This window comes from Homalodisca vitripennis, chromosome 1 (genome assembly GCF_021130785.1).
Source record: "Homalodisca vitripennis isolate AUS2020 chromosome 1, UT_GWSS_2.1, whole genome shotgun sequence".
Lineage (NCBI taxonomy): Eukaryota > Metazoa > Arthropoda > Insecta > Hemiptera > Cicadellidae > Homalodisca > Homalodisca vitripennis.
Window position 1 is genome coordinate 32,241,115 of NC_060207.1, and position 19,975 is coordinate 32,261,089.

At 32.7% G+C, this 19,975-nt stretch overlaps 1 protein-coding gene across 1 annotated transcript in view; it reads right to left on the bottom strand.

Annotated features, from left to right (window-relative positions):
* Window positions 1–855: 855 nt before the first annotated feature.
* Window positions 856–19,975, bottom strand: part of LOC124359484 — a 67,217-nt gene continuing 48,097 nt past the window's right edge. Inside the window, exons 2-8 of the mRNA XM_046812249.1 lie at window positions 9,896–9,951; window positions 7,593–7,722; window positions 6,283–6,425; window positions 5,244–5,364; window positions 5,020–5,151; window positions 4,193–4,365; window positions 856–2,067 (exon numbers count right to left, since the gene is read on the bottom strand). Coding sequence (XP_046668205.1) covers window positions 1,676–2,067; window positions 4,193–4,365; window positions 5,020–5,151; window positions 5,244–5,364; window positions 6,283–6,425; window positions 7,593–7,722; window positions 9,896–9,935 — 1,131 coding nt within the window. The 5' untranslated portion in view covers window positions 9,936–9,951 and the 3' untranslated portion in view covers window positions 856–1,675. The remainder of the gene's footprint in view (window positions 2,068–4,192; window positions 4,366–5,019; window positions 5,152–5,243; window positions 5,365–6,282; window positions 6,426–7,592; window positions 7,723–9,895; window positions 9,952–19,975) is intronic.

Consider the following 19,975-nt stretch of genomic DNA (forward strand, 5'->3'; position numbering starts at 1 on the left):
AAAACTGAATTTTTCAATTAAAGGAAGAGATTATCTTAATGTTTGCAGTTTTTTTTTTGAACGAAAAATCAACTATCCATATCGATTTTAAGGTGCAAAAGTTCTAGTGATATTTAACTTTGTTAATACTCAGCTTGGAAATAAATTTCAGACCTCAAAGGCCAGCTACTGATCTAATTCTTGTAATTTTAATCAGAGATAATATATTTAAGTAGTCTGGGAGTGAGAGCCAGTTTGCATTGTGGAAGCACACAACCTAGTTTTTTATGAGATTAATAGAAAACGATTCCCCTAAGGAAGAGGAATGTCATCCATGCTAATTGTGAGTGTTGAAATGGGAGAGTTACAGAAGGGTTTAAAATATTAATGATACATTTGTATAAATCATGTTTTTGCTCTAGACCGAAAGACTTCATCATTAATTCAGGATAGGCCTAGAAGATATTTGTTAGTGAGTAAAATAGCCTATGCCTGAAATGGGATTTAAACATGGGACGGTTCAGACGTCTAAACCATACTTTTATCTGCATTAGGCAAACATACTAAAAGTTACCGTTTTCATTTAAGTAGTCTTTCTTCGGCTGTTACTGATATATACAGTTTTGCTTACATATCTAACTATTGTTTTTCAAAGTATCAAGTTAAAAAATATAACTTTTTATACTTTTAACTCTGTTGATCCTCTCATATTTTGATCCCACAAAAACTAGTGTGGCTAATTAATGATCAATTTATTTCTTATAGAAACCTCTGTATAGATTTTACACAAGCAAATTGACTATCAACTCCCAAACTGCAGATGGGATTAGGAATGTTGTTATCAGTGAAAATTATAGATAAGATAAAATAACACAGTTTGGTCTGATCTAATTTAATGGTAACATGCACTAGAGGTTTTTACAACAATCAATAAGAAATTGTAATTAAATATTTACATTATGAAGTTTCACAAGTTTTTCTTAATGTCTTATCATCTTAGTTTAACATTAAATAATCAATTGAAATGTCTACTAAAATGGAAGTTTAAAACTAGATATCATGATTGATTAGTAACTTTCATGTTTTGTCAGTAATATACATTATTCTATAGGTGTATTATCTACTAAATTAAATAAATATGTATAGAGAAAAGTAATGTGTGGTACAACCTGAATCATAAAAACTATACTTTTCATAAATTTAACTTCCTGCTATATTTTATATTAACACATTGAATCCAAATAATAACAGTCACATCATGACTCTTAAAGACTGTACATAACTAAACTCTTGTTGATTCAATAAATGTTCAAAACTCTCTAAGAAAATAAGGTTATAGCAGCTACACGGATATACAACTGTGTCAGACATTCTCTTAAAAATGCGTAATTAATTCATTGAATTCTAAATATTGTAAACTCTAGTTACAAGATATTTAAATGTTCTTTTCTTACAGTTTCTTTTTTAATTTGAACATTTTTAATTAGTTGTTCAATCCTTTACCAATCATTAATCCAAAGTGAATTAAATCAAATTAATAATTACAATTCAGTTACTTAACCTAGAAATAATTTATTTTCCAATTTAATTATTGAGTATGTTGTAATACAAAATAAAAGTCTGCTTGATTCAAAGTTAAGGTTTCAACTGGAGAAGCAGTTCAGAGAAGTATTCAAATGATCACCAAGAGTGTCTTCTACCTGATAAAAAACATAAACAAAATTGCTGTTAGAGTCAGTACTGTTTTGGAACACACAATTGTCACACTACCGCTCTCCAAACCTTGCTGGTTCGGTTCATCAATGGCATTGTCCATCATCATCTGCTCGTTGGAGCGAGAGGGATACCAGGGTGTCTGGGTCGGCGGGGGCTGGGTGGCTTGCCACATAGTGGTGGGAGGTGGAGGAGCAGGTGTAGAGGTGGTGGTGGGCAGCCAACTCATACCCCGTCCATAGCTAGAACGTGGGTTACTCATCTCTGCAATGGTCTGGGAGGTAACAGTGACCACGTCACCAGTGCTACGACCTCGTCCAGGCATCCATGATGGAGACTGGCTCAACCAGTCAGGGTTCTGACTTGAGGATCCTCCTGAGAAATAAAGCAATTCTTTTAGGTATCCTTTACTACATTTAATAACTAATAAAGTAACATTTGTTGCATTAAAACTAATTAATTCAAACAAACAAAAAATAGGTGGTATATTGCACGGCTAACTTCTAATGGTAATTCGCTAGTTTGTTTGTTTATTCATTTAGAAGAAGATTAGAAACCGCCTATTGCACCTCTTAAAAAGTGTCTTTGCGCTATTTCTGGAGTGACAGGACCGCATTCTGTTGAGATCTAATGTTATATCCACTATGGAGAGATAACGGGTACAATTTTAGTCTCACTACCTTGGAAGAAGAGCATGCTAATTCTATTGCAGGCTCTTCCAGTCGAAGCAAGTAGGGGAGACAGTATTTGCTCATGTTTCGGCTTGCAACATTAATGTTTAAGGTAGGAGCTCTACCTATTCCGACAGTCACCTGTGCAATAAACTAGACCTATGACCACCAACCCTTTTACACCATTATCTCGACAATTTTGGTTAGTGATGTGCCGTTCCTTGACATCCATTGGGTAGACCAGATGTAAGTGTCACATCGGTTTTTGCTGTACCCAGTGTAGGTTCCACTGGCAGCTAGAAGTAAATCCTACTAAGGATAAAACCCTAGTTGCTTCTTAACTCCAGATTTAGTATACCCGCATGTATGTATAATTGCTGTAAGTTCACCTTTATAATCTGGTATGCTTATTCATGCTAGTGGGATAACCCAATACCAAAAAAATAATAAAACAACTACATTTTATGAATGAATAACAGTTTATGGTATCAATGAAAAGAGAAGATTCTAATGTGTACTAAACCAAAGGTTTAAAGCACAATCCACGTTAAACAAATGAATAAAAAATTAACTATGAAGTAGAATGGAACCATTAATACCAATACTAAAAAGAGAAATTCTTACTTCTTGAGAAAAAAAATGCTTTTAGCATGAATAAACTTTATTTTGTAATCTATATTGTAAACACATACAATGAAAAGTTTTATAATAATATAAGTTTTAAGATGTGACCAATATATTTTTGCTGATTTAGGTATTGTTGAATTGTGAAAAGAAATCACGGTCAGCTATTTAAATAATAAATGCATAGCTAAATGGAGTCTATATACAAAAGTAAATACATATAACCAAGTCCTGGCACCTATGTCACTTAGTCCTTTATATCCAGAATAGTTTAAAAGTTTCACATTGGCTTGTCAAACAAGACAAATCAAGAAGATTGATACTCTGACTCATAATTTCAAAGCTTACATCTTAACATGACCTTCAAAAAAACTTCAGTACTAATACAGCTCACTTAACATAGGCACCATCAGAAACTTTTATGGAGGGGGGACAAGAACTAACAAAGGGGAGGGGAGGTCTTAAAGGGCTGGTTTAAACTTCTTTCATGTAAGGCTATGGGGGACAAGAACTTAAAAAAGGGAGTGGAGGTCTTAAAGGGCTGGTTTAAACTTCTTTTGTGTACAAGGCAATATTTCAATACATTGTCTTTAAGGTCAAATAAGCAAACCTGCTGTTAAAATATCAATTATCTAAATATAGTTTGGGTCCCTTGACCATTATTCTTTCATCGATAAGCATAAACCATCTATAAAACTTTTATTGTAGTTAAAGTGTTGTAGGAGGTTTATACTTCTTAAATCTAGTAAACACTTTTGGAGACTACACTTCTAATATTTTATTTTATTTTACTCTTCTTCCAGGGGATACCATGGCCCCTTTGCCCCTATGTGGGGTTGCCCATGTCACCTAAGCAATAACTCTTTCACTCTTTGCCTGGCTATGTAAAAACCTGCCCAATAAATTCAAGGCTAAAGAAACCAATATTGATTTAGAGGCAAAAGGACAACTTTTTATTATCAGTTATTATGGACAGATAATAGGACTAACTTAAAGAGGTTTTTTCATAGAATTTTCATTTTAAATCAACCAATAACATTATTTTATACTAATAAGGAATTTAAAATTCCATTAATTAATTATGTAAGCTAAGTTATTAATTTTTGAACTACTGCTTCCCCCATTTAAATTCAATATAAACCTAATTTTAAATGTATATGTATCTAAAATCTCAAAATTACACTAGATCATATCATAGCACTCACCATTCATGCCCATGGTGCTCATGGAATCAGTCATCCATGTAGGACCATCACTCTGAAAGTCTGTTGTCTTCATGTCTGTGTCAAACATCGGTTTCGTGTTGGCTCTAGCTGAGCCGTCTGTGCGACTAAGAGGGGTGTAAAAGTCTGCTCCTGGGCAGTCAGCACGGTTTGGTCTGGCAGATCAAAAAATTAATTATTTGTTGGAAAGTGTTCAGGAATGATTTACAGTTGAAAATCTATGTGTTTGAAATCTTGGGCATTAAAAAAAAAAAATGTATTCTGAGCACTGTGTCCAGAATGAAATGCACTACATTTTTAAAGTGTATTCCTTAAGTGGCTGATTATCAGCTGGCTGGAGTGGTTGGTGTAGCTGTGAAGCTGCTCCTATTAGTAATAATGAAACAGCTGGACTCAACAATGTCTGTTTATGTTTTATTTTATATGGTGCTGCCTGATACAGTGGTAGTGTAAAGGTGTGCAAGGTATACCAAATTACAAAAATTCTTAAAAGTTGAAGATTGATTTTGATACAAATAAAAGTAATTACTTTTTAATTTGATCTGTCTTTAATGGTAGGTTTAAAACAACTACTTTACATGTATTCAGTTTATATAAAAAAAATCTGCCTTAACTAATTTGTCTTAAAATCTACTTAACTAATTGTCTCAGGTATATGTAAAATATGTTACTATGCCATACATATTTTATACAAATTAATTATATCTAATTTGAATTTAATTTATTCAGTTATAAGGTGATATTGTTATGTCTCACATGTGATAAAACAATAACTAGCTCTAATAATGAAACATATTTATATAACATACTCATAATTGTTACACTGGTCCTTAAGGAAACTGAGGGCTTTGTCCAGGATTTGTCTGGAGAAAGGTCCTGCCTCCGGGTCACACGTGTTCCGAGTCCTGTCCAGCACACATTCCCGGAACCGGTGGTGGGAGCTGGCAAATAAACAATTTTAAATATTTTAGTTGCACATTTTCATCAAGAGTACTTTGAGCAATTTGACAGAATGATAGATCCAGTATATTACCAGCATATAGCTGCTCTTCCTGCATCCCCAGAGACTTGAGCAGCTAGGTTCCTGTAGTGGCGACCACAGTGACTGTCCTTAGTCAGGGTGGCTTTCATACATGTGGCGTGCTTCAGGTACTCTACAAAACATTGTGTAATTAGTTAGTCACGTGATGATTACAAGAGTAGTATTGGTTTGCATATGATACTGTCTTAAGTTAGTATGATTGAGCTAGTGAAAGTTGTTTCTAATGAACTAATTTCAAGGTTTGGCTTTTAATATTTAGAAAATTTAATTATTTTCAGAAGACTCCCAGTATTGTTGTCAGCAACAAATTGCATGAAGATATGAAGAATAGTATTGATTTACACGATAATATAGTTTGTATTATTAAGTGTTATTGAGTGGCAAAAGTTGTTTGTAATGAGGTAAAGTTTCAAGGTCCTCGTGCAATGTCTTTTGAATATTTAAATACAAGACAATAACTATATTCAAAACATTTTCAGTATAGTTTTAAGCCTTGGCAGAAGTTTATCTTTTGTAGTAAATATTTAAATAGACAGGAAAGGGACAAAGAAATTCAATTTATTTAGCGATTTAAGTTTAGAAGAGTAAAATATAAATTAATAATATACCTGTAAGATAATTTTTTTTATGTAATGTATTTCTTGAAACTCATTGTAATGACAGTTGTGATAAAGTGAACAGCTAGTATACTAAACAGCTAGTTTAAAGCCCTCTTTTATCTACCTACTTGGACTTTCCCCCACCCTCTCCCATACTAGCCAATAGTGTCACACAGAGGGCTGTATCTAGTGTAACTAGTATACTCAAAGGCTGTAGGTATATAATTATAAATATTTGTTTCATATTTAAACTTTTTTCGTTTAGTTTCCAACTAAAATATCTTTACCAATTTTATATTTAATAATGTACTGTAATTTGAACAAGAACAAATTCTGTACCACTAATATTCCTGGAGAAAAAAGCAATTTTGTAGTAAAAACTGACAAAAATATTAGATTGAATGAACAAAAAACTAAGATGCAGTACTGACCGGACTGGTACTGAGGTACTGTACACAGCTGATGGATGGAGTCCACTGGGCTCTCAACTGCTTTGTTGAATTCCTGTCTGCGAATGTCCGTGAAACACTTCTCTGTATATTTCTTTACACAGTCGACAAACAGGCTCCATGATCTAAAAAAGCAACCATAAGTAAGAGCTGATAGAGGCAGTGTCTATTTGTTTTCATGTAAAGTACAAACTAAAACTTGTACATCCCATAACAGTCAAATATATTTGTAATAGTAGTAATTACATGAATTAAGACTGATTAGTATAACTGATTAGTTATATTTCTAATTATCATAATAAATAAAGTTGAACTATATTCTTGGTTTTCCGGATCACATTATAGGCCGAAATACATCTAGATTTTGAATATGTTAATGTTTTGACATGTTGTAAACCAGAAAATTTAGATGATAGTCATACTAACCCTCATCAGCCCAGGCAATGAAGTTAGAGTACCTCATTCGGGAGTAAATAACCCCCACCCCCATGTGTGGTTATCTTCATGAAAATGCTTTTGTTTTTATATTTAGACAATGAGGAAAGTGAGTATGAAATTTCATGTTTCCAGAATAGTGAAAAGTTAAAAACAAAAAATATAGTTCTTCTAGAGGTTGCAATCCCATGTTAACCTCTAAAGGTGGTTAATCTTCATGACAACTAAATTATTCATCGGTTGAGAGCCTGACACGTCTGTGTCGAATTTAATCTTTTTAGGACATCAGTTGATGACTAAAAGATAGTTATCCTTGAGACTGCACCCCCATTTCAATATCTATGGTAGTTCTATTTTCTATGAATATGATTTAGTTTTTTTCTGTTTAAGTCATAAGACATACGTATGCTAAATCTCAGCTTGATTTAATCATTGAAATATGTTAATAAAGGATATTAGTTTTTATCTCAACTGTTTGGCATTTTATTGTTATAATGAGGAAAAGGATTTATGTTAAAAATAATAATAGGATTTTTCAGTAAAATTAATTCCAAAATATGTTATATTCATATAAATTTCTCCTAAAGGAAAAATTATTCACGTCCCCTGTTATTTGCTTAATTACAGCAATAAGGAGCTAGGAAAGAAATAATGAAAAATTCTAGTTTTCTATTTAAGGGGACAGATGTTAACAATTATTTTTATAGAATTCATTGGATTTCTTGTACTTAAGAAAAAATATGTTGTCAAGTTACACAATATTATCCATTAATTTGTTTAAGTTCTATATTTCTAAATTAGTATTTCATTAAACTTAGATTTCATGAAATGTTACTTCAGCTTCAGAAAGTACTTGCCGGCAGACATGTTCAATGTCATCCTGTTTGTCAGGGTAGATGAGTTGAGGGTCCTTAAGAAGAGGATCAGCTAGCCGCACACAGTACTGATAGTCCTGCTTGGAGCACTCTCCCGCCACCTTCTGTAGCCCTAATACAACACATACTCATATTACACTATTGATAATTTCACTTTATCTGAAAATTAGGGATAAGAGTTCAAGATATTTTGTATCAGTTCTTCATAGCATTATTAAAATACAAATTGCAACATTATTTTCCTTGAAATTATTGTTATATTTTTTTATATTTATTATTGAAATATTGCAAAACCATAGATACTTTTTAGTATTCTTGGTGGGAGGCTTGAAAAGCTGAATCCATAATAAAAATATTGTATAAAATATTTATACTAAAAACTGTTTTTAAATAGGTGTTGATCTTTTTCCTCAAATCTCTGTGAGACTTTGCAAGGGAGAGTGTCTGTTCTAATGGTCTGTATGTGAGTAGACTTGTCTAAACATGCACCAGTGTACACAGCCTAGATGGTGTAGCTGGGAACTACACTGGATCTAGTTCTACAGTAGTACAGTATTGCTTAATGATCAGGTGCTATGTAGACACTAGTTGGCCAGACTATCTTGTGAATGTTATTTTGCCCGCCAGTTGGTCCTGTAAATAGTAGATAATAATTCTGAGATACATTCACAGAAAAGATTGTCTTTTTCACAACTACTGATTTTTTCTTTTCCCTCAGTTTCACTCATAATTAATCCCATTCATGTTCTCTGCAGCCATGATGGGTTTGAATATTTGAACTGTATAAGAAAGTTTATAAATAAGATTGGCCTTGTAAACTCAAGTTTTTTGTTAGAGTGATCATTGCCAAAGAGCTTATTCAGATGAGGTGTACAAGGAGATTCATGCCCATGGTGAGACTAAGGAAGTATGGAAATGGGAAGAGTTAACGTTCATCAGTAGAACGCCTCAGGCTTTCCCCTACATTAATTGAAGTTTTTGTCACATGGCAAACAAGTGATGGTGTTTTGAAATAAGATAAGTTTGGGAGTGCCAATGTCCAGGTAGCAGGACATTTTAAGAACATGCGTATAGAGTCAATGTTCATATGACTTCCAGATGTTAAAAAATATAGGTACTAAAAATCTAAAAGTTAATATTTTGTGTTTATTTTATATCTGTTCACATTAAACATAAATGTTCTTTTTTTAAATTTGTTATATACTGCACAAACAGAGCTGATAAATCAGTAGCAGTGGCAAAAAGTGGCAGTCATCATTATTCTGTAAAAATGTAATATTTTGTATTTTTACAGATAATTTGACAGATATTAGTAGACATAGAGAAAATAAAGTGTTCTTTTAGAGTACTTGGTTTTGTTGAGTGTAGGATGTACTCGTATTAGTACTTCTGGCTATAAGTTTCTAAAACAATCAAAGTAAAATTTTATTTTTGCTGTTTTATATATTTTAAGAATCTTTTGCATACATAAAATGTTAATGTACATATTTCTCCATAAAAAACTATAAAAAGTTACAATTAAATAATAAAGTTATATTTTTAATAAATCTATACTAATTGCTAAATATAGCATGGGACTTTTTTATAACACCTACAAAATATTTCATTAAATTCAACAGAGCGTTTTGTTAGTAAGCAGCCTCGCCATATTGATGTTAGCAATTCAAATTTATTGGTATCTGGCTGAGAACCATGGAAATATTCTTGCTCCTGTTATTATGTTAGCCGTGTTTAGGAGTGTTGACAAGGTACGACCTTTGGGTTTGCCCAGTACTAATGTATAATCTCATGGTCTAACTGGATGGTATGAATGAGGGGGGATTTCTAATTGAACAATTAATTTAACTGTTCTCAGAAAAAATGGGACTGAAATATTCAAAACAAAAAAAATTATGTTTAAGCCTGGTGGTTTTCAAGTATGTTTATATTAAAATAGATTTTTGAATGTGTTATATAAATCATTAAATGTGCAATTCTGTAACATACAGACCTTAAAGTGTGGTTCATAAAAACACATAAACACACTTGAATTTTACATTTCTTTTATAATTATAACTTAACAAAAATTAGTCTTTATTTATTTATTACTTTCCAATCCTTTCTTTAAATTTATTCAGAGTAGACACTAGATGCAATTTCATGAATAATGTTTAATAACACTATTCCTTATAGGAAGATGATATTCCTTTGACATTTTCTGTTACTTGTCAAACTGAATTCAGCTCAATTAAATAATCAAGTAATTAATTTAATTTAAAGTTGATGTATTTATAATTACTACTTACTTGTAACTGTGAAGGCAAACAGGAACAAACCGATCCACATTTTTATTCAGATGTATCTGAAACATAAAAAAATTCACTAGCTACTACAGCAGTAAAAATAATTTTACCAATGTCTATACCTACTATGCTTACATATCTGTAAAACTTTATAGTCCGGTAAAATAAGGATGCAACCTCGGAATGAAAGATAATAAGCTAAAATTTTGCATACGTCTTTATTTTGATGGTATAAAACTTACCTCAAAAGTCTCATATAATCACGTGTACGCGTCTTTAGATATTTAAGGTCAAAGTTCACGAAAATCAGTTTTTTGCAAATATCTCGTTTCCCTTACGCTAAATGACTTTGAAGGTGGTTAGAGAAATTGTAGAACGGAAAATTCTCTTCAACTTTTGTATGAAGTAATTTTATGTACGTTCAACCCTTTTTGAGATACAGCGCAAAGAGTAGGGGACCGCTTACCTGTATATACGATAATGCGAGGTCAGCCAGTAGAATACAATAAATAAATGAGTATTATTATTGTTATCATTATTATTACATTTTTATTATTATTTAATATACCATATTTATAGATATTAATTATAAATTATATATTCTCTAAATAATACTTATTTTATTTTTACCAAACATACAATATTAAAAGAAATATTTCAAATGGATTTTAATTATATATCTATTTATTGATCCAATAATTAATTTATTAAAATTACAAATATAAAATATTTGTTTTCATTAATAATGATTAATATTTTTGTTTTAATTTTCTTCTTGTTCATCGTCTTCTTCTTCTTCTTTCTCTTCTTCCTCTGGCTGTTCAATATCGGATTCATTATCATCATTCTCGTTTACTAAAGTATCAGAATAGAAAGAGTCAAGAATATCAGTGCATATTCACTTTCTTCATTGAAACCATCTGAAGTTGATGAAGCGTTGAGGCATGATTGTCCATTACACTGCCCAAAAATTAAAGTGCTTCGCAATCCTGATTTCCTGCATCCGCAATTAGAACCACAACCTTTCTTGCAATTGCAAAATATTGTATTCAGCAGATCTTCTGGTGCTGGTGGTAATAATGTTGTTATTGGTTCCAGGAGTTCATTTTGCAGTACCCAGCCGAATTCCTGGGGTTCTAAATCATTTCCCAACCAAATTTGGGTCTGATAATAGACACAAAGGATATGCTGACGAGCTGCTGTACTTGAAGGTGGAAGACTTGATAACTGATAACACTTGATAACACTGATTTGTTGAGTCTTGTTGATTTGATGAACTGGGTGTATCGAAAATACTTCTGATTTCGGAGCATTATACGTTGCTAAGAAAATACGTACTCCATTTTCAAATAATTCTTGTACAGACCAGTTTTTTTTTGTTTAAATAATTGAGCTGATTGATTTAAATCGTGATTTTTTTTCGAACATTTTAATAAACGATATTTTACCTTTTTTATAAAGCGCAGAAGTCATATCAAATACACTAAACGCGTGTAAAAATAATATGTGTTTCTTAGAATGAGGGTATTTATCAACACTTTTCGATGAATTCAGTTTTGTCTCCACATTACCCTTACCCATTTTTTTGAAAAAAAATTCTTGTTGATGTGATTGAGCACGTCCTATCAAGATGACTTGCAAATCAATATCTTCTCTTACAATGACAGAAGTTATTTTTAAGTTTAGACTCTGCAATAGCTGTTTCTACCATGGGAACATCTCTGGCTTGTTTTGTAGTGATATAGTTTTTAATTTGTTGATAAGCATGTCTATAAATATTTTTTTATTAGATGAATGCGATAACACTTTTTCTTGGCTGATTGCCACCTCCATTGTTTCATCAAAGCGGAGTTCGTAAGATTTTGAAACACCAGCAGTTCTTTTCAATTGTTCCATTGCTTTAATGTTCTTAGTGTAGTCTGAGTAACCATCAAATACAACAACGATACTTGACCCATAATGTGTTTGTAAATATTTGATGTATTTATTCAAAATATCAGAGATAGTATCATCTTTATTCCATACAACGCGATGCAAGAGAAATCCACCATCGATGATATGTGTTGTAGTGGTTTCGTCTAGGCATATTAAATAATAAATAATAATAAAAATTTAATATTAATGATAATAATGCTAACAATAATAATAGTATTAAGTAATAATTATAATAATAGGAAGTGAATAATTAACAAAATAACTCATTTATTTATTGTATTCTACTGGCTGACCTCGCATTATCGTATATACAGGTAAGCGGTCCCCTACTCTTTGCGCTGTATCTCAAAAAGGGTTGAACGTACATAAAATTACTTCATACAAAAGTTGAAGAGAATTTTCCGTTCTACAATTTCTCTAACCACCTTCAAAGTCATTTAGCGTAAGGGAAACGAGATATTTGCAAAAAACTGATTTTCGTGAACTTTGACCTTAAATATCTAAAGACGCGTACACGTGATTATATGAGACTTTTGAGGTAAGTTTTATACCATCAAAATAAAGACGTATGCAAAATTTTAGCTTATTATCTTTCATTCCGAGGTTGCATCCTTATTTTGCCTTATTTTACTGAGTTATTAAGGAGGTGCAATCTATTTTAGAGTTGGAAATACGTTTTAATGTTAAACTCATGTAGCCCTTTAAGATAGCTTTTCCAAATACGGAAAAAGTAGAAAACAATGTTTTGACCACTCCACATGAAATCACAGGAATTTAAAGTAGGAAATATTGGGTCGGAAATATAATTTACTCAAACCAGAAGTGCTCATACAGGTGCAAACCCTACAAAATTGTGTGTGAAGCAGCGGAATATTTTATAAACAGAAGGTACATGAGTTTGACAGTAAATAAAATACATTAAAAATAACTTAATATTAACAACCAATGAAATGTATTTTTAAAATTGTACGGTAAAAAATATTTACTTTATAACCGAATAACCAAAATACTCTTTTAAAACAGTAAATTAGAGTATATAAAATTAGAAATTAATTTGTACTTCAGGACACAACATTTTACAAACTGAAATCCTGTACATCAATGTAAAAAGTGCAGTTAATAATTTGGATCTTTTCCTACACTACAATCTGTTTGTACACATACATTATCTATCTGGAATTGTGCATAATTAAGATGAGAAAAATCAAAAAAATATTTTAAGATAAGTACAAGATTATTGGTTTAAATTTTTAATGTCTGAATAACTTACTTAATTTATTTCAAAACAAAGCTGGTTTAAACTGTTGTAACATACACTGGTATTTTGCAAATAAACAAAATACTGTTGTGTGTAAAGTTTACATCAGCATAAGGTACTTAACATACATTGTAGTAATTAATTTAATTACACATCAATGTTAACTCAGTAACAGTTAATTTACTACATTGTAATATTAATTTTCAAGTAAAACAACTATTTTTAAATACAGTAAATTATATTATGAAACACATTTTCTGTTTTAATTAAAATGTTCAAAATCAGCAGTGAGAGGTACATTTTATAATAAATATTATAGTAATACAGAATGTAACAATTTTAACCTTTAACTTATTTAAAGCGAGTATTAAAAACTCAGTATTGTCTTAAAAAATTAGATATCCTTTAATTAAAAGCACTATACAACTAATTCTGAACTAGCATAAAAAGAATGTGAGGCTCAGAAAAATTGAAGTTAATAAGTTACTAAAATTAATAAAAAAAGAGAGACAAAGTTACAACAGATCAATGATTATATCAGATAATAGAAATGCAATAGAGTTCAAGTAAAGGTTCTTTTTTAATCACAAGTATTGATAGATGGTTAAAAAGGAAACCTAATAGTGTGTTAATTTTGATAAACAACGTGAAAATAAACACAAGTTATTGAACATTATTCAATTGTAAATCAAGCGAATATGAATTTACTTTGTACAGGTGAAATTAATCATAACAGGATACGTGTTAGTATGTGGTAATTCAACAATAAAGCTGCATTTCTTTAACTGCGGATTTACTAAATATAAATCTATTGCAGTAAAATTCGAAATACTGTAGGCTATTAAAATGCTAAACCGATGTCTGATCAATGGCTTCTGGCCGTCAACCTTTCCTTGTTGAGCGAACCAATTAAAATAGACTGAAGGAGTGAACCGAGGAACTCTGCTGCCTGATAAATGTCCTGTCATTACGTCGAACAATGAGTGGCTTTTTGACACGACCCACCACTTTCACCGGCTCTACGGGCCGTTGGCACTTTTGTCAAAACATGCCAGAAATATGTAATATTAATTGCTTCCGATAACGGGGCATTATTTGCAGATCGTCGATCTCGACTCGCTTTGAACGGGAAACGTTTTTGTCCACTTTTTTAAGAATAGCGATTTCCTCAACAATCCTTGATTATTTGGCAACTCTAACATCAGAAGGGATCAACACTAGAATGGGACTATCTGAGATCATGTTTGTGTCACAATTCGGGAAACTTCAAGAACAGAAGGGTGAACATTAGAATTGCACGATCTGTACTCATGTCTGTGTCACAATTAGGGAACTTCAAGAACATAAGGGTGAACATTAGAATTGCACGATCTGTACTCATGTCTGTGTCACAATTCGGGAACTTTATGAACGGAAGGAGTGAACATTAGAATTGCACGATCTGTACGTACTCATGTTTGTGTCACAATTCAGGAACTTTATGAACGGAAGGGTAAACATTAGAATTGCACGATCTGTACTCATGTTTGTGTCACAATTCGGGAACTTTATGAACGGAAGGGATGAACATTAGAATTGTACTATCTGTACTCATGCTTGTGTCACAATTCGGGAACTTCAAGAACAGAAGGGATGAACATTAGAATTGCATGATATGTACTCATGTTTGTGTCTCAATTTGGCAACTTCAAGAACCGAGGACCAACATTAGAATAGTACGATCTGTATTAATAGTCCAGGAGGCGAGAGCAAATTCGCTTGTGCAAGCACACAACCCGATTATTGTTCAGGGTGGCCACTCGACTGAGAAACTCAAAAATAAGCATTTAAGAACTTATGAAATAAAAAAAATAATTTCAACAGTTTTTTTAAATATTAGGAGTTGATTAATCCCAAAGATCGTATTTTACGTGACGTGAACCGTGGAACTGAATGAAGATCGACGACGTGCGGGTGGTAATTATTTTTCCAACTGATATTATGCGATGAGGCTTGCACACAAAACATTAAAGTTCCATTTTGAGCAATATCTTGACAGAACTAATATCGTCGCAGTCTTCAAACGGCCAGCCGAATTCTCCTCACATATCAGTTTTCGTCCTCAGTATGGCACAGCGCGTTAAGGCTGCGCTCTACCACTCTGGTGAACGCTGATGCAAGGGTTTTGAATCTGCCTCATTGTAGGCTCATTTTTTGAGCTATTACAAACATATTGATGTTATTTAAGTAACTAAATATTTGTATACGTGCATTAGTTTTTGAAATTTCAATTTCGATTCAACTTAAGCTGAACTTCAGGTGGAAAGTTTAAAAATAAAAACTTTTTAAATAAGGGGTATATATTCATACGTTTATAAAAATAAAACGCGAAATTTTTATTAATGAATAAAAATAAAAGACTTAGTAGATTGGAATATAAGTAAGTGTATAATCTGCTAAACGGTTTATTAAAAAGTTTCTGAAGGGGGGGGGGGGGTTTGGGGTTTTGGTATTATTTTTTTTATTTTTTTTTGAGGGTTTTTTTTGGTTTTGATTTTTTTTGGGGTTTCTGTATGTTAGTGGTGGTGTAGTGGGGGTTTGTGTTTTTATGGTGTGGGTCTGATCAGTGGTTGATTGAGATTCTGTGAAGGTGGTTGGGAGACTAATGGGGGGTGTGGGTGGGGGGGTGTTTATGGTGTGTGCTTTTTGGGGTGGGGGTTTTGTGGGAGGTGGGAGGGGGGGGGAGGGGGGTGTGTTTTGGGGGGGTGTGGGGGGGTGGGTGGGGTTGTGTTGGGTTAGGTTTTGTTCTTGGTGGGGGGGGGGGGGGGGTGTTGGGGTGTTTGGGGGGGGGGGGTGTTGGGTGGGGGTTGGGGTGGGGGGTGTGGGGGGGGGGTGTGTTCCTTTTTTTTTATTTTATTTTAGTTTTTTTGATTTATTTTTTTATTTTATATTTTTTTTTTTATTATTTTTTTTATTTTTTTTATAATTTTTTTTATTATTATTGTTTTTATATTTATGGGGGGGGGGGTGGGGGTTTTTTTAATGGGGGGGTGGGGCGGGTTCATTTTTGGTTTTTATTAATGGTGGGGGGGGGGTGGGGGGGCGGGGGGGGTTATTATTTTTATTTTATTCTTAATTTTTGGGGCGGGGGTTTTAAAGGGGGGTTTTTATTTTAATTTTTTTTTTAAGGTTTTTTTTTTGCTGCGGGGGGGGGGGTGGGGGGGGGGGTTGTTTATATTTTATTTTTTTTTTTTTTATTAAGATTTATTTTTTGGGCGGGGTTAGGGGGGGGTTTTTTTAGTATTTGTATTTATATTTTTTTTGTTTTTTTTATTATTTTTTTTATTTTTAGGGGGGTTTATATTTTATTATTTATTTTTTGTATTGGGGGGGGGGGGGGGGGGGGGGGTTTAAGGGGGGGTTGGGGTGGGGGGGAGGGGGGGGTTTTATTTGGGGGGGGGGGGGGTTTTTAATTTTATGTTTTTTTTATTTTTTATTTTTTTTTATTTATTTTATAATTTTATAGGGAGGTTTTTTTTATTTTTGGTTTTTTTTTTGTTATATTTTTTTTTAATGTTTTTTTTTTATATTAAGGGTGGTCCTCAATAAGGAGACATGAATAGGTCCTCAGCAAGCGCTATTCTTCGCTTCTGTCAGGGTGGCGCGTGTGGCGACTACAAGCCGGAAAATGTAGGCAACTCTCCCACCTACTACCTGCTGGATATTTTCCCTTCACCGCCTTTTCGCTAGGTTATAACGTGTGGCTTTCAGTGTTGGTTCTTCCTTCAATATTGTGAATTTTATAATATATACCCCACGCGCGGCCGCGGGTATTTCCACGGCCCCATGGACGATAACACTTCTACGAGCACCGTTTGCGAGCCATGCTATGAATGATCGTGTTGTGTGGAAGCTCTCATATACATCTTATATCACCGAAATAGTGTAGCGAACTCTTTCCGTAACAATAAGTTCGTAACTTTTAACAATACCTCTACCTCCTGGGGAACAATAAATTATTGAATAATGTCTTTATTTCAAAAATATGAGTGAATACACTCATTATGTGGTATTTTGTTTAGTGCAATATTATTAGGTCTAACTATTAATGGGTTTTATTTGACTTAATGTTATGAATGCGTCTTTTTGGATTGTTAAACAAATTCTCATTACATGAGCAGATATTACCACCATTACAAAATAAAGGAATTTAAATTTTAACATTTTTAGATTAAAATTAACATTTTACTTTTAGCTACCAAATGCTATTGCCAGAACTAGTTTTAACCCAAGATCCCTCGAGGGCTTAATGTGAGAGAGACAGACTAGGATGTTTTATATACTGCATTTTTTGTTTGTATAATGCAATAGGTCGTGTCAAGAGCAGCCAGTAGCGTAGCCAGAAATTTCGTTAGGGGGGGGGGTCCGAAACCGGGAGATCCGGGGGCACGTTTTGTGTGTTATTTCCAGTGAGTTTCATGTAAAGGTAAATACCAAAAATTATGGAGCTTTAGTAACTAGCCGTATAGAAAGTGGAAAGAGTAAAAGCATATTCAACTATCACAGCAACTCTCGTACCACAAATTTTCTTGTATTACCTACCGAAACCTTTACGAAGTTCGATTCTGGCCCGAGTAGAATGGCACAATGTGATGTTTGGATTCACTGGCTAAGAAAGTAAAAGATAACAAAACAGAGCTTCACTCAAGCGACACAACTTATTGACACAACTATATTTCTGTGGAGGAAAATGAAATACCCTCCGGGGAATTGGGCTACTGACGGCCCCAAAACCTTTAGAAATGGAGGGCAATTTCGAAGCGTTGCTCGGTTACCATCAAATTAACGGTTCGGAAAATGCTACCGGAAAAACTCTACTGATTTAGAAGTTCGATTTCACTGATTGATGTATTTATGAATGCAGTTATAATGGACGATTTTTTGTATCATTTACAAAGTAGACGAGTATATAATTATCGGAAAAAAATAAAAAAAAATCACTTTCGGTCGGAAATATAAATGCACCTTAAATCCTCTAATGATTAGAACTCAACTATTGCGGACTTCAGTTATGAGGTAAACGTGGTATTTTGATTGAGTTAGGTCGACGAATTTTTTGTTATCATTAAACTCGACTACCTATATATATTATCGCGGAAAAAAATCACTTCGGTCGGTTAAAAATACGAAGAAATGCTTCTCTACAGATTCAAGTTTTGGCGATTTTGGATTCCCTGGTTGAGTGGTTGAGGTAAAAGTGGTTTACTTATAATTTTATTAGGGACATTAATTTTATGTAATAATTCTTACGACGACTAATAAATATATAATTTTCGAGTAAAAAACAAAAATAAATCACACTTCTACGTAGGAATATACTAAGGAAAATGAAATTAATACTCAGGAAATGAAATCCAAAGTAGTAGGATCTTTTTATCAGTAGAGTTTTTCCGGATGTATTATCCGACCGGAAGGGATTTTTTCAGTTTTTTCTTTCGATAATTTTATTTTAGGTATCATGTCGGTGTTCACATTTTGATATCCAAAATCAATGTTCTATCATAATTCCAAGTACCAATTTTTACCTCATACAGAGCTCAACCCAGTGAAATCCAAAATCTGTCAAATCTGAATCAGTAGAGCTTTTCTCGGTTATTTTCCATAACGGAAGTGATTTTAATGTTTTTTCTCGATAATAATTATATATGTATTTGTCGGGTAGAATTAATACATAAAATCAACGTCCGAACTTTAATTCTATGTACCACTTTTATTTACCTTCAACCACTCAATCTATTGAAATCCAAAAAATAGTCAAAACTTTAATCTATAGAGAGCTTTTCTTCGGTATTTACCGAACAGAAAGTGATTTTTTTCTCGATAATTATTGATAGTTACAGTGCTACATGTTTAATATATCACAAAAAATCTTCGTCCTAAACTCAATTGATAAACACCAAGTTTACCTCAAACACTGAAGTCCACATTAGTGAAGTTCTTAATCAGTAGAGTTTTTCAAGTGTATTTCAGACCGAAAAGTGATTTTCTTATTTTTTTTCGATTAATTATATATCGTCTACAGTTTAATGACACCTAAAATCAAGTCGTAACTTAATTTCTAGCTTGTCATTTTTCGTCGCCAAGACGATTCTTGAAGGAAGTGGTCGATAATTTAAAACTGTTCGCCGTGTTACGTTTCAGGTTACTTTGCGTTTTTATACTTTTACGTTTGATACGTTCTGATTTAAACGAAAGGACAATTTTATTTTTAAAAGTGTCAATTTAATCAATTATAATCAATTAATTTAATCTTTGTAGACATGAGTAATGTTAACTCTCCTTTTTTCTCCTGATCTGATGCTTTATTTTTTAATGTCTTAAATTTAGGGTGGGAGGGGTCCCCCGGACCCCTGGACACCCCCCTTCGCTACCGCCACTGAGGAGCAACTGATATAGTAATTCATTTAATTCACATGTATTACTTATATTATCATTACACTCATGGAGACTAGTGGTAAAAAAACAAAATACAATAATCTATAACAGATAGGTCCGTATTGCGTTATTTAGTTTGCAATGCAACGATTAATATTTTGCCGTAATGTGGGTAAATAGATTATTGTATTTTTTATAACTAAAATGAGTTGTTTCCAAAATTTGAAGAATAGATGTTAGAGACATTTAATTAATTTTGCATATAATCTAGTATAAAGCGGGTGAGTGGCTCTTGGTGACAAATTTTTTGGGTTATATGCAGTGTAAAAATGTGATACAATGGTGGTTTTAATAAAGTCTAACTCCACAAAAATTTAGGTCTGAATTAATTATTTCAGTTTTTTCTAAAAAAACCCGTGTTTTTGTAAGTAAATATGAATATTTCTCAGCAAAGTATGTGAGCAAATGCATCATTT